General features: G+C 43.9%; 1 protein-coding gene across 1 annotated transcript in view; it reads left to right on the plus strand.

The window, feature by feature from the left end:
• The first annotated feature begins 388 nt into the window (after window positions 1–388).
• SIT1 (signaling threshold regulating transmembrane adaptor 1) overlaps window positions 389–13,753 on the plus strand; it is a 90,365-nt gene continuing 77,000 nt past the window's right edge. The window contains exons 1-3 of the mRNA XM_086951081.1: window positions 389–768; window positions 2,644–2,760; window positions 3,145–3,181. Coding sequence (XP_086807207.1) covers window positions 729–768; window positions 2,644–2,760; window positions 3,145–3,181 — 194 coding nt within the window. The 5' untranslated portion in view covers window positions 389–728. The remainder of the gene's footprint in view (window positions 769–2,643; window positions 2,761–3,144; window positions 3,182–13,753) is intronic.

Here is a 13,753-nt window from a genome sequence, read left to right on the forward strand (position 1 = left end):
GTTTTGTCATCGTGCTCGAGTGATTGTTAAAACTTCTAAAGTTAAACTTTTCTTTGGTGGGCCGGTTTAGATTTTCAGCATTTAAAAATAAAAAAGTGACAGAGGCTTTGGATGAAACTAAGTTAAGTAGTTGTTGACACTGTACTGTCTTTGCGTAACGTCTTTTACATATTTTTTTTTACCTTTGTTTCTTCTATCTCCATTTACAAATATATATGTTTTTTTCCGCACCCCCAAATTTAGAGGCAGGTGTTGACTGCGGAAATCCGGTTGGGGCAAGATTGCAATCCTGCAAGGTTCGGAGGCGCCAGCTGTGGTGGAGCTGTTCTGCAGCAGCCGAGAAGTCGGTCTCGTGGAACAAAAACCCCCAAACCAGCTGAAGGCAAGAGATGAGCAGATAGGAAGAGGGGAAGAGAGAGGGCACAGGGGTGGGGCGAGAAGAAGAGTGCACGAGACCACACGCGATCAGAGTGGGCATTGAGTTTATTCAGCACGAGGAGGGGCCAATGGCCCCGATGGGGTTTGGGTAGTGCCATTCATACCCTGAGGCTGTTGCTGCCAGCCTAGGTTACAGAGGTATGGACAGAACTGATAGACGAGGACACCTCACTAGTACGGTTTAAGGACTCGTGGGAGTGGTGCTGTGGACAGAGGGAATGGCCACGCCGCGGTTTATTGGGGTTTGATTTGCCACCACCAGGAGACGCTGGGATCTTGCGCGGTACAAGATGGCGAACTACACCTGCCACAAGTCGCCTCTTCATGAAGGTAAGTGCTTCCCTGGTCAGAGCCAGGAGATACTTCTACGCTGTTGTGCTGGTTTAAGAAGGGTAGGGGGGGCTTTCATAGGCTTCTACCACCAGGAGCCGCGGGGATCACGCGCGGTACAAGATGGCGAACTACAGCTGCCACAAGCCGCCTCTTCATGAAGGTAAGTGCTTCCCAGGAGAGACTTCTCAGCTGTTGTGGTGGTTCAAGAAGGGTAGGGGGCCTCTAATAAGTTTCCACCACAAGATGTTACCACCAAGGGCTCCCCACTTCACATTGGCACACTTTTGCCCAGTGCCAGTCACATTGCACCCTTCGTTTCCATCACTACCGCTTACACTCTTATCATTACAAGGCCATATAACATTTGGCCAGAGGGTGCGGCTAGAGTTACTGTGTGGGGTGAGCATTAGAGGTTGGGTGTAGAGTTAAGACTTGAATTTAGACTACAGTTAGTAGTTAGGGTTCATCGTTAGAGACGGCTAGTCACTGAGGTTAGGGGTTTGGGTTGAGTACTAGGGTTACACGGTTGAGGATTTGGATCACCATTATAGTTAGAAGTTGGGGTTAGGAGTTAGAGTTACATTTAGAGATAGAATTAGGGTTCACAGTAGTAGTCAATATATAGCCTCCGGGCTGGGATGGTGGTTGAAGTCAGATTTTAGGATTGAGTGCTGGGGTGAGCCTTCGCGATGCGATCATGGTTATCGTTAGAAATTGAGGTGAGAATAAGGTATTACATTTTAGAGTTAGGATTAGGGGTTGTAGTTAGAGTTAGGCATTAGGGCTTAGTTAGTGTCTAAAGTTAGGGTTTATGGCTGAATACTAGGGCTGGAGTTTGGAGTTATGATTACGGTTATAATTCAAAATTGGGGTTAGGAGTTGGTAAAACATTTATGAGTTAGGACTATGGTTTGGAGAAGAAGATAGATTAATGCTTCAGGGTTGGGTTAGTGGCTGCAGGTAGGGGTCAAGACTGAGCACTAGTTTAGGGGTAAGTATTACAGTTAGGGTTAGGAGTTGCTGTAATATCTTAGGGTTAGGGTCTGAGATAGCTGTAAGGCTTGGGTTAGGGGTAAGGTAGGTGGTTGGGGATGGTGTTTGATGTTCAGTTTAGGACTAAAGGGGAGCTGGTACTATTATGTCACTGGAAATGTAAGGACTTTGAGGCATTGATGATATAGAATGATGTATGTAATGTCGCTGTAAGTGTATATGGCTTTGTAAAGGCTGTCAGTGTTTTGGTCGTTACACTAATTTTCCTTGGGATGGGCTTCGATGTGGCTGTCACAGCGCTAGATGGTGGGACAGACACCCAACCTGCCGTTTGCCCGCGAAGACACCCCAAGGGTCGCTGAAGCTAAGGGCGAACCATCAGGGAGGCTGCGATGACTTCATCACACTGAAATAGGAATAATGATCCCACGTGCCATTTACTGCTCAGATCTCCATTTCACTGGATTCAGCCTCTGCCCAGATCTCTGTCTTACTGGAAACAAGCCCCTGACCCCCCCTCAACAGAGATGCAAATGATGAAGAGGAGTAAGACATTTCTGGAATGATCACTGAGTAAATTAAGTTCCCATCTCTCTGTGGTGGGGTGGGAGGGGTGAAAGACCCTTTCATTTTTACCCCAAATTGTTGCAATGTAGGTTGATATTTTGCCAGGCTTGGCACGGCAGTTTTCTGCTCACAACACAACTTTTTGGGGTTGTCAGAGGATTGATGAAGGCGGTGTGAAAGAGTGGCTTGCGTCGATGTGCTTGTGTGTCCAGGGCGGCTGCTTCCAGCTTGCTGGCGCATTGCACACTTCCGGGGTATTTGGTTTGTTCGCGGTGGCATCTCTCAGGTGTCTCTCTGCGTTTGTCTTCACAGGGTGGGGTTGTCTCATCGGCAGCCTGGAGCTCCAGTGTCTCTTTGGGGCGACCGCCCTTGTTCTCCTGGTGTCGTTGGTTGGAAACATCGCGTGTTGCGTTCAGCGCTACAAGAAACGTGAGTGCCCTACTTACCTATGACTCGCGGAAGGTACCCCTGGCATGGATGTACCAGAGTTACGGGATAACCCTCTAGGCTTCTCAGGGGGCCCAAAAACCTGCACGTGGATGGCTTAGTCCTTCACATCTGTTGCCCATGGAGGTGGCCTCATTTGGGGTTCAATCTTGTTCTTCAGAAGGCAGGAGCTTAACTGTGGCCATGGTTTTGGGCCTCTCTGTCCGAACATGTCCATCACTGGGTGGCACGTGGTAGATGTCAGGGTGACTGCGTGTTTGATTGGCAGGTGGGTGGTCCTCCAGGTGGGCACGTGTAGTCCATGAACTTCACTCCTTCTTTGGGGAGCCTCTTGTAAAGTTGCTGTTTCTTCTGATCCTTTTCCAGGTGAAAGCGTGAGGTCTCCTCGCCAAGCCCGAACGAGGTGGGTTGAATCTTGCTTTTAGGTTTAACTGATTTTATTAAGATTATATAACCATTGAATGTGCCAAATATTGTAAACTCTTTTTGTCTAGTCAGCTCAGCACCTTCTTGTTTCTCTTGCACCTCATACAACACTCCTGCTGAGTTTGCAACAAACGATACATTTGCACCTAAAAGTGTGCCCAGCCTCAGGTTAATATTGCAACGAAGTGCATTTGCACCTCTAAGTGATGTGTGTAAATGTGTTTTTATATTTAAGCGTGACCTACAAAGGAATCCACACCAATAATGATATTACACTAGCAGTGATTTTGCTGCTATGTATGATGCTGCATCCAAATGTGGGTTCGCTCCTAAATGTGATACCACAATCTCAGTTGCTTTTCACCAAGTTCGATTTTGCACTTTAATGTGATTTTGCTTTTAAATGATAGTACAATCCTTCTTCCTTTAAACCATGTTTGAATTTGCACCTAAAAGTGGTTATTCACATTCATTTTTATTTTGCACATGAATGTGATTTGTGTTACGAAATGTTTGTTACACTTATGTAGAAGCAGTACCAAGGTGATTTTGTACCTTTTTGTGCCCAGCTTCTACACCCAATGTGACAGGTCACAACAGGACATTATAGCACATTCATGTGTTTCTATACTTCAGTGGATTTTGCACCAAAGTTTTGTTTTGACACTTAAATGTGTTTTTGCACTGGAAGGCATTCCTACAATCCTGCTGATGTTGTATAGAGACTGTTGTACAATTAAATGTATTTTTGCGCCAAAATATAGGGGCATATTAGCAAGAACGTCGTTAAAATTATCGCCGTTTAATGTGCTTGCTAATATGCGTTATAGAATTCCAGTAGAAGCCCAGGTTAGATGTCCTGCACATCTAACCTGGGCTTCTATTGGAATTCTGTAACGCATATTAGCAGGTCCATTATCGCCAACTTAGCGGCAGAAAACTGCCGCTAAAACTGCGATAATGTTTTTCGCCGTTCTTGATAATATGCCCCATGGACCCCCTGTAATGGCTCGGGAACTCCTAGGACAGGGCAATACTATAATTGTAGGCAAAATCCTAGGCAGTCAAATGGCTCAAATCATCTAACGGCTCATCCAAACTACATTAATATATAGACTCAGTGCAATAACAAATTGATTATAACTAACATGTATACATTTTATTAAAGTTTTTTGTAAAAAAGATGAATAACACATGATAAATACAATAAGGCATGATTTCAAAAAGACCTAAAGATTATGTTATACAGGTCACAAAAGCTGGTGGTTGATAGCAGACATAAAACATCAAACGAACATAAATACATATATACACAATGGGAAAAAAGGTGGCTATGAGAAGGGTCTTCTCAACGCGCGTTTCGATGCTAAAAGCGCCTTCATCAGGAGCCACGATTTTGTCTTTCTGCATATGCGAAGAGAACTAATTAAAGTGTACAAACTGCTGTCATGAAGTACAACAGGGCGACATGTGATGTGTGCACATCGAGATGTAACACTGTAGGTAACAGTTTACCATCCACCAAGGTGCTTATAATAGATAGTGCGAGTCTCTGGCTACGTAATACTTCCAAGTCAGGATGAAAAGAGACCGCAGAGGCCATGTACCGAAGGGGCATATTAGCAAGGTCCTGCGATAATTATCGCTCAGCGCTTTTAGCGCGAGGATAATTATCGCAGGCTAACGCTGGATTCCATTGCAGAGATAGCGTGCTATCAGCAACGCTTATCTCCCAAGTGATAGCAATCCATGCGTTAGCTGGAAAACAGTGTGATTATCGCTGGAAATCCAGCGATAATCACACTGCAACCAGCGAAACCTTGCTGATAGGGCAGGGTGATCTTAGCCATGTAATCCACCTCCCATTGGATTACATGGCTAAGTCAGATTACAAGCAGGCGTTAGGAAAATAGCGTTACCTGTGGTTAGCGCTACTTTTCTTATCGCTCTGCTTCTTTGGGTGCAGGTTGATAATTGGAGAAATGTTGGTTAGCGACAGATCTCCAGTTATTATGGCACGGAGGGCCCACTTTGCATCTCATTAGAGATGCAAAGCTGGGCGTTGTTGTAAGGGACGCTAAATCAGCAAAACACGCGATAACGTGTCTTTGCTGATAAGGCGATAAAATTATTGTCGCTTTTCGGCCGAAAACGGCCACAAAAGCGGCGATAATTTTATTATGCCGCCTTGGTAATATGCCCCTCAGTTCGTCTGCGTGGCTTTAGTATAAGAAGCATCGCAATGCACTCAGTAATTTCTGATCAGGCTCGAAGGAGTTTCCTCTGCTCGCACTGATGAAATATCTCGATCCGCCACAAAACAGAGATGCCCGCACACCTCTCGGATGTTGCACTCAGGGCCATTTTCCAACAAATTATTATTTTCCACCTGAATTGAATTTTGCAACTAAAAGCATGTTTGCCCTGACTGCAATGTTTTTCATCACTTGTTAAATGGAGTTTGTGCTCCTAATAGCATTCACCGCTGCCCAGCGCCAATGCAGGCCTCCTTGCACCATGGTGCCGGGTGTCTGCGTTGCAAGCAAGATTGTTTTGTGCAGGAAGGGGCACCTTACTGCCAAAAAACAAGCTGTAGAGCCATTTCCCTCTTTCTGTCTGTGCTGCAGAGAGCAACCCACGTAGAAAGAGGAAAAAACGAGGAGAAATAAAGATATTTCTACTCGTTATGTCTCACCTGGAAGGTCGAGCATTCGGACTCATTCCCAGGTCCACCACTAATGGTAAATCTAGGAATGAGCCAAAATCCATGGGTGGATGCGCGGGAACACCCCCGCTCCGCCCATGGAACGCCCCCCTGGGGCTGACTAATGCAACGCAGCGATTTGCGCGGCGCTGCGTTACTCTAGATTCACCAGGCCGTGCATGGCTTAGTAAATATCATTCAAGGCTCTGTGTCACTCTGGCGCCCTCTATCGCAGCGTAAGGGCGATACAAACCCATGATAAGCATGGGCCTAAATCTACCTTTTAAGATTAATAGCCTACATATTATTCACATGATCCACGTCCATCAGACATACACCAGAAAGAGCTTCACATCAGGTCAGACTCCAGGAAGCACATAACAGCATCTGTGCCCTGGCTTATTTCAATCAACCCTCAAAACCACAAAAATTGAGCTCTGACATCCAACCAGAGACCCTGAACCAGTCACAGATCCTGTAGTCTCACACGGGACTCCTTTTGAACTGCTTTTTATATGTCCTGGCCTGTTTCTCTCTGCTTTTTCTTCTAATCCAACCTTGAAGAGGTTGTCCTCCAACCAACTTCCTGGTCCCCTCCACTACATCAAAACGACAGAACTCGACTGACTCTCCGCAGAAGGAGCCCGTCGCTCATAGGCTCGATTCAGGCGGGAGGCTTGATTACTCGCCTCGCGCTTAATTGCAACCACTTACTGCTGAAGAGAGCACAAACCTAGAGAGAGGAAACTTGGGGGAGAGGAGTTGTCCTAACGGCTAGGGCGGTCGACCTCGAATCTGGGGAGCTGGGTTTGAGTCTTGACCAAGACGCTGAACCTCCTGTGAATCTGGACGAATCACTTAATCTCCCCGTGCCTAGCAAAAATGAATGTGTCCTCGTGTAATGCAACTGATGCTATGTGAAACGCTCTGATACCCGATTCGGGTCAAGTTTGCGCTATATAAAACTCTGTAAAAAATAAATAAAAAAACCTCTTATACACTCCCAAAAGGTACTTCTTGACATCACACTGAAGCTGAGTCACCGGCATGAGATGTTCACGTCTGTACACCACACTCTCCGTTGCTCACAAGCCTTCTCATCCTCCCTCGGCTATCCTGTTACAACCTCACTTACTGAAGTTTCTCCGGAAGCGCCCAACATGGACCCCAAGACCAGCACTTCAGGGCATTTCTACTATCACATGTCCTCTAACACGCCATGCACGCTCTCATTGACTGCGAACTCAGAATCCACAACACATCTAGACATCCTGAACATAATCAAAGATTCTTCTGCTGAAGCAACCTCAGATTAACCTATTCCTACAGCCCAGTAACCCATCGACTCTACATCACATCATAGCCGAATGTATGACGTATACATTTACAACGCATGCCTTTACAACTCAGTTTTTACATTGCAACATCCTTTACAACGCATCTTTTACATCGCATGCCATTACAACACATTTTTTAAAACTACACTTACAATATATTACATTACATCGCATCATACCATTACAATGCATACCATTACATTGCATTTAAGGTAAGTGTTGGATAGTGTAGGGGTAAAAATTACTATTATAACTCCTGTGGGTGCAACAGTAGGGTAAGTGTTGGATAGTGTAGGGGTACTGTGCGTTGTAATGGTATGGGTTGTAATGACATGCGATGTAATGCCTGCGTTGTAGTGTCAAGCGTTGTAATGACCTGCGTTGTAGTGACATGCAATGTAATGGCTGCCTTGAAGTGACATGCGTTGTAAAGGATGTTGCTATGTAATGACTGTGTTGTAAATGCAGTGCGATGTAATGACTGTGTTGTAAAGGTTGTTTCCCATCATGGCCACCCTTCTGAGATGCACCTGTAGCCCTCATCCAAGCCAAGGCCCTTGAGTCTACTGATCTTACAGCACCTTGGTTCTGCTCATTTATTTTACCACTATTTGATCTACCACTATTGTAAATCTGCCACCTCGCCAAGAAGAAAAAACTGAGATGGGCTTCTCAATATCCTCAAGCAGTCTCTTAATTGCAAACAGATTTACTCAGCAGTCTCTTCCTCGTTCGAGTGCCTCACTGTGGTGAGTACCCATTCTACGCCTAAAGCATTGAGGATGATAATTCCTGGTTGCCCACCTGACGGCGTTTTATTGATGGTTCCCTTGATCATAGCATTGATCAGCTCACCTCCTCTAGGGATCAGGTTTCCTTGGGCGGTTTCAACCGCTGTAGTGCCTAGTGAGTATGTACAGTAGGAACCTTCTCGTCCCTGAAGGACTTCGTAGGAAATGACATAATCATTTTGGGTGAGTCAGGGTGTGGTTAATAAAGTTTATGACGCAGTACATGCAGTTAATGGTTGCAATATGAGAATAAAGACGTGCATTACTGAGCACCGTGTGTGACGCGGTCATTTGCGCGCTACTGGGCTTGGGAGGATTCTACAACCGCCACTAGAAAAAATTAAAGAGACACACCTTCCAATTAGACAACAGCTTACTACAACATTGAGCCTCCCTCTTCACAATAAATACTCTTCCCTGACCTGATGTTCATAACGAAACACCACATTCACTTTTCGAACCGTCTTAAATTAGATCGGTTGGACCACTCTTCGTTCCTTTCAAAATACTAACCCGAAAGGCATCCTCACCATGCGGAACAGGAAACAGAAATAGTACATTCTAGAGACCCAACACACATTAACCCTTTCGACGCTCATGACAAGGTCAGCTCGTCATGGGCTTAACATGCGCTACATGGATGACGAGCTAACCTTGTCACGTAACGCTGGATATTTAAAATCGCAGCGCGCAGCGGGAAAACCGCTAGCGCGCATGCGGTTAACAAAAAGGGCCGAAACTACAATTGTAGACAAATAGTGACTGCTCCATTATAATGATGAGATCTTCCTGCATTGAGGAACCACGAACCCCCTCTACCGCCAAATATATTAACATAATCCCAGGAAACCTGAAGTTGGTACAATAGAGATTGATGCTTTCAATAAGGAGCTGAAGAGGGAAATACGTGCCGGATCACCCTCCAATCATCATATATTCAAACACCAATGATCTGGCACTGCCAGGCACCCTCATACATTTTTATATATAGGATTGGTATGGGGGATATTCTTATCTTCACCCAAACTCAGATGCTCATTTGCACAGTCTGACCTAATCCTCTGGGCCCACTTGATTAATATTTTTTTTAAAAAAGGAAAAGGAAGTGGTCAGTCAAGTCACTCAACATACCCACTGTAATTAAGAGTATGATTACCACAAAGAAAAAATGTGTAGAGAACTGATAAAGTATCTCACGTGCGCACCACCAGTGGAGCTGGCAGGTTCCCACCAGCTTGCCCACGTTCTTGTCATCATCGATAACTTACTCATATAGAAAATAGTGTGTGTCAAGTGAAAGAAAGGTGTAAAAAAAACGTAAAGAACGAGACAAGAGAAATCTCTAATAAAATTGAGCTAAACTCACACACATACTTGTAACTCTTTAATCCGAAATGTGAGTTTGCCCTGATGAATTTGCCTCTAATATATAACAGGCAATGAAACATGTTGGCTGTACTTGAAGTGGTTCACAACATGCCGTGTTTTTAATACTGTGCAAACTCACATTTAAAAAAATGATGTTATAAATTAAAATATTAAAATATTTATTCTTTATTAATTATTTATTAAGTACATTTTACACTACATTGAGTGCAACAGCAGGGAAAGTGTTGGATAGCGTAGGAGAAAACATTACTACTCCCACTCCAGTGAGTGCAAAAATAGGGAGAGTGTTGGTTAGTGGGGGGGAATAATTTACTATTCCCACTGCAATGAGTGCAACAGTAGGGAAACTGTTGGATAGCGAGGGGAATAATTTACTATTCCCACTGCAATGAGTGCAACAGTAGAGAAAGTGTTGGATAGCGTAAATGTGAAAATTACTATTCCCACTCCAGCAAGTGCAACAGTACGGAAAGTGTTGGATAGTGGAGGGGTAAAAATTACTATTCCCACTCCAGTGAGTGCAACAGTAGGGAAAGTGTTGGATAGCGGAGGGTTAAAATGTACTATTCCCACTCCAGAGAGCGCAACAGTAGATAAAGTGTTGGACGCGGAGAGGAATAATTTACTATTCCCACTCCAATGAATGCAACAGTAGGGAAACTGTTGGATAGCGGAGGGGTAAAAATGACTATTCACACAAAAAAAATTAAAGTTAAATATCTACTACAATACAAAATTAAATTTAAAAAAAACCTGAAATGTGAATTTACACTGATGTTGTGCACACACATCTCCAAAGGACATGTGTGTGTGTAACATGCAACTTAGAAAAATGCATTTAAATGCATTTTTCTAAGTTTTCGCTATTTACCACAAGGTTTGACTTCGTGGTAAATAGCGGTCCTAAATTGCGATTTAAGGAATCTCAAATAGAGATTCCTTAAATGCAATTCCTCGCAAATGTGCGAATTCTTTATTAGCGAATTTTGCATTTGGGATGATGAATCCCAAATGCAAAAATTGCACTCGCAAAGGGCCAGATTCTGAGAATCTGGCCCTTTGCGAGCGCAATCAAGCTTGATGAATCTAGCTGATTGTCTTTTGTTAGTATGATATAGTTAGCGAGTATTTATATTTAGGAACTGCAGGGAATATTTACGTATAAGTGTTAGACACGGCCTTTTCCACATTGGTGTTTTTGTCCCTTGGCCATTGTAAAAACCTTTATTTCTTTGCTAGTCAGCTATTGAACAGTGGCCTCTCCCTCCAATTATCTCTAAACAACCTGTGGTTTCATTGTATGTGAACATTCTGCCTCAGGCTATACCGGTTGTTGAAGGCCCTCTCTCTCGTCATAGGCTCGAGCCGGGGTTCAGGGGTTTTAACAACCTTTTTAGCCCTCGGCAGAAGGCTATAATATATGGTCACACAGCGGGGTTGCGTGAACCAAAAGTAATTGATAATCATTGAAACATTTGAAGGGCTAGGACATTGGAATATATTTGCCCTTTTGCAAACCTTTTTGTCTCTACTCATTGTAAGGACGCTTATGTTTTGTATGGACAAGCACCAACAGAACGTTAATAGAAACCTTCGTCAGAACGTTTTTCACACTAGCATTTTTAGCAATGCTCGTTAAATTCTGTGTGATTAATGTACAATTTATAGGAGTTATTGTTGACCCATGCTCAAACTATCAGCTACATGGGAAACGGCCACTACAACGCGGCCGTTTCCACGGAAACATTAACCACGCATGCATTTCAACGCATGCGTGGTTACCACGAAAGCCTTTACCACGCATACCTTTACTACGAGGTACGTAGTAAAGGCATGTGTGGTAAAGGTTAACATTAAAAAGGGGGGCTTGGGGGTGTCTCCCCCCCAAAAAAAAGACTCACCTAAAGTCCCTCGGCGTCGTTTAAGAGGAAACGGAAAGAAACTTCCGCTTCCTCTTAACGACGTACGACGTCACCACGAACAATGAGTGTAAAAGGTTACTCGTTGAAATAGCATTCCGTTGTAACGCATGCGTGGTAAAGGCATGCGTTGCAACGGAATTCGTTGTAATAACATACAACCCAGCTACATCAGATTTTCAAGTAAGAGTGCCTGCCAAATATTAGGATAGGTTATACTTGTATATTAACACACGCCAATGTGGGACTTTAAAAGTTAACCACCCTGTGTATTAATGAGCATGCTAGCTATATAGTAGGTAACGGGGTGTCAGCGGTGTTCGTGGGTGGGTCTGTAATATTGTGGCATGCAGACGCCTCTCATGTGGGTATACAGTGATTTCATTTTGCTTCTCCTCACTCCGGGTCTCTAATATTTACCATAGTTGCCTGCCATGCAGCTTTCTACAACTAAAGCTTCGGTTGGAAGTGAATGGAGGGGGAGGGGGGGCGGGGTGACGCAGGAGTGATGTGATATGCAAACAATAGGAACACAATTTGTTAATAATCTAAGGATAGCACTCTATTTTTGATGACACATTTTTGCCTTGTTTTTATTTCTCTTCTATTATCCCCTTGTTCAGAATTTAGTGACAACGATTATTTTTTGGCCTTTGACAATAGGTTTTTATACAATAGATAATCAACTTTTTGAAGTGACAGTACATTGTTCCGAATATGTGTTCGTTTTGGCTTAGCAGGGTTAGTTATTTCAGTCTAATTTAAATGTAATGGGAACCCGGGCCAGTGTCTCTTACACATTTCTGACCTGTCAATTTGTATTTTAAAAACTATCTTGAAGCGTATGTAAGGTAAAAATGATGCAAATTAAGGATGGTACTTTTAATGATAAATCTCTTATTTTGATGCTATTGCGAAAGTGGGCTCCAGTTGGCTGGACCGTGAGTACTTCTCTGCCATCTCTTAATTGGCTGGCATCTCTTCTCCCACTGCTTGCTTTCAAGCACCACTTTTTAGGTTGAGCCTAGGCAGTGCATGCTTTGCGAGGCATGCTGTATTGAAGTAGGGACCTGAAGCTCCATCCACATTTTTAGTTGGCTTGTCATTATCCACTGTAAACTGTGGCTTTTCATTGGTCAAAAGGCTTAGTAGTGCCTCCTTAATACTGCCTTGTTTTACCTGTCGCCTGCCTAAGATCAGGAAGCATACGTACAGAACCGGCATCTCCTCACCACTTCTTGTCAGCCAATTGCAACCCCCATGCCCAGCATACACAGAGAACTACACTGCTATGGCACAGCACTACCAACTGCCTGCCTTCCTGCCCCTACACTGTTACCCCGCGGTGCAGCCACAGGACAGTGGCTACATTGCCCGTGTCTGCCCCGCAACACGTTGTTCCTGCCATGGAGGTTTTCCCACAGCCGGGTGCAGTTAATAAGTACAGGGACCCAAAGATATGTGGCATCGCAGAATAAGAACGGACGTGGTACAGGTAGGCTTTTTATTTATTTATTTTCACTTTTATGTAGCGCAAACTTTACCCGCAGGTATCAGAGCGCTTTTAATCGGCATGCTTATAACAAGCAAGAGTAGCACTCTATATTACTGGCAACTTTGCTTAGCATAAGCAACAGCTAACCATTCACAAACAATGTTTATATACCAATTGCAAATAAAAAAAAAAATGAATGCAAAGCATTGTCATTTACAATGCCAGTAACTCAAACTTTAATGCTGCGAGACCTATTGCATTGTAAATGCTTGGTTTTATATTGCACCAATCCCTGATAGAGTTCAAAATTGCGACACAAAAAAAGAGATTGCAAATCTTCCAAAAAACATCATGAGTAATAGAACGAGTATTAAAATACCGTCCTCAATTGGTTCTGGTCTTATCTTTCAGTCTGTCGACAACATATACACTTTAGCAATTCATTCTCCAACCTTTTCAAAATCCCAAGCGGAGTACTACAAGGTTTCACCATTAAACACTTACCTTTAAATCTTTGTGTGGAACCACCAGGCGAGGTCTTACCAGTACAGGGAATCTCTTTTACCCAATGTACTGACGACACCGAGCTCTGCATCAAGACAAGATTGCAAACTCCAACCACCTCAGCACATTTAGCACCCTGCATGGACTCTGAACCTTGAGGACAAATGTGAACCTGAAGCTGAACCCACAGAAGACAGAGCTTCTCCTGCTCTCTTCTGTCAAATGCTCAGAATATTTATAATCAGAAGGGGGAAAGGATCACTTGTCCTGCTTAAACCTTGGGTTCACAAGTCGAGTGTAGTTCCGGGTGATGACAGGCAGAGCCAGCACATGCTGCCAAGACCGAGTAAGAAGGCACCAAGTAAGGCCTCTCTCGATCAGCCTAAATCCCCGAGGAAGCAATTCTTCCG

This window comes from Lissotriton vulgaris, unplaced genomic scaffold (genome assembly GCF_964263255.1).
Source record: "Lissotriton vulgaris unplaced genomic scaffold, aLisVul1.2 SCAFFOLD_977, whole genome shotgun sequence".
Classification (NCBI taxonomy): Eukaryota; Metazoa; Chordata; class Amphibia; order Caudata; family Salamandridae; genus Lissotriton; species Lissotriton vulgaris.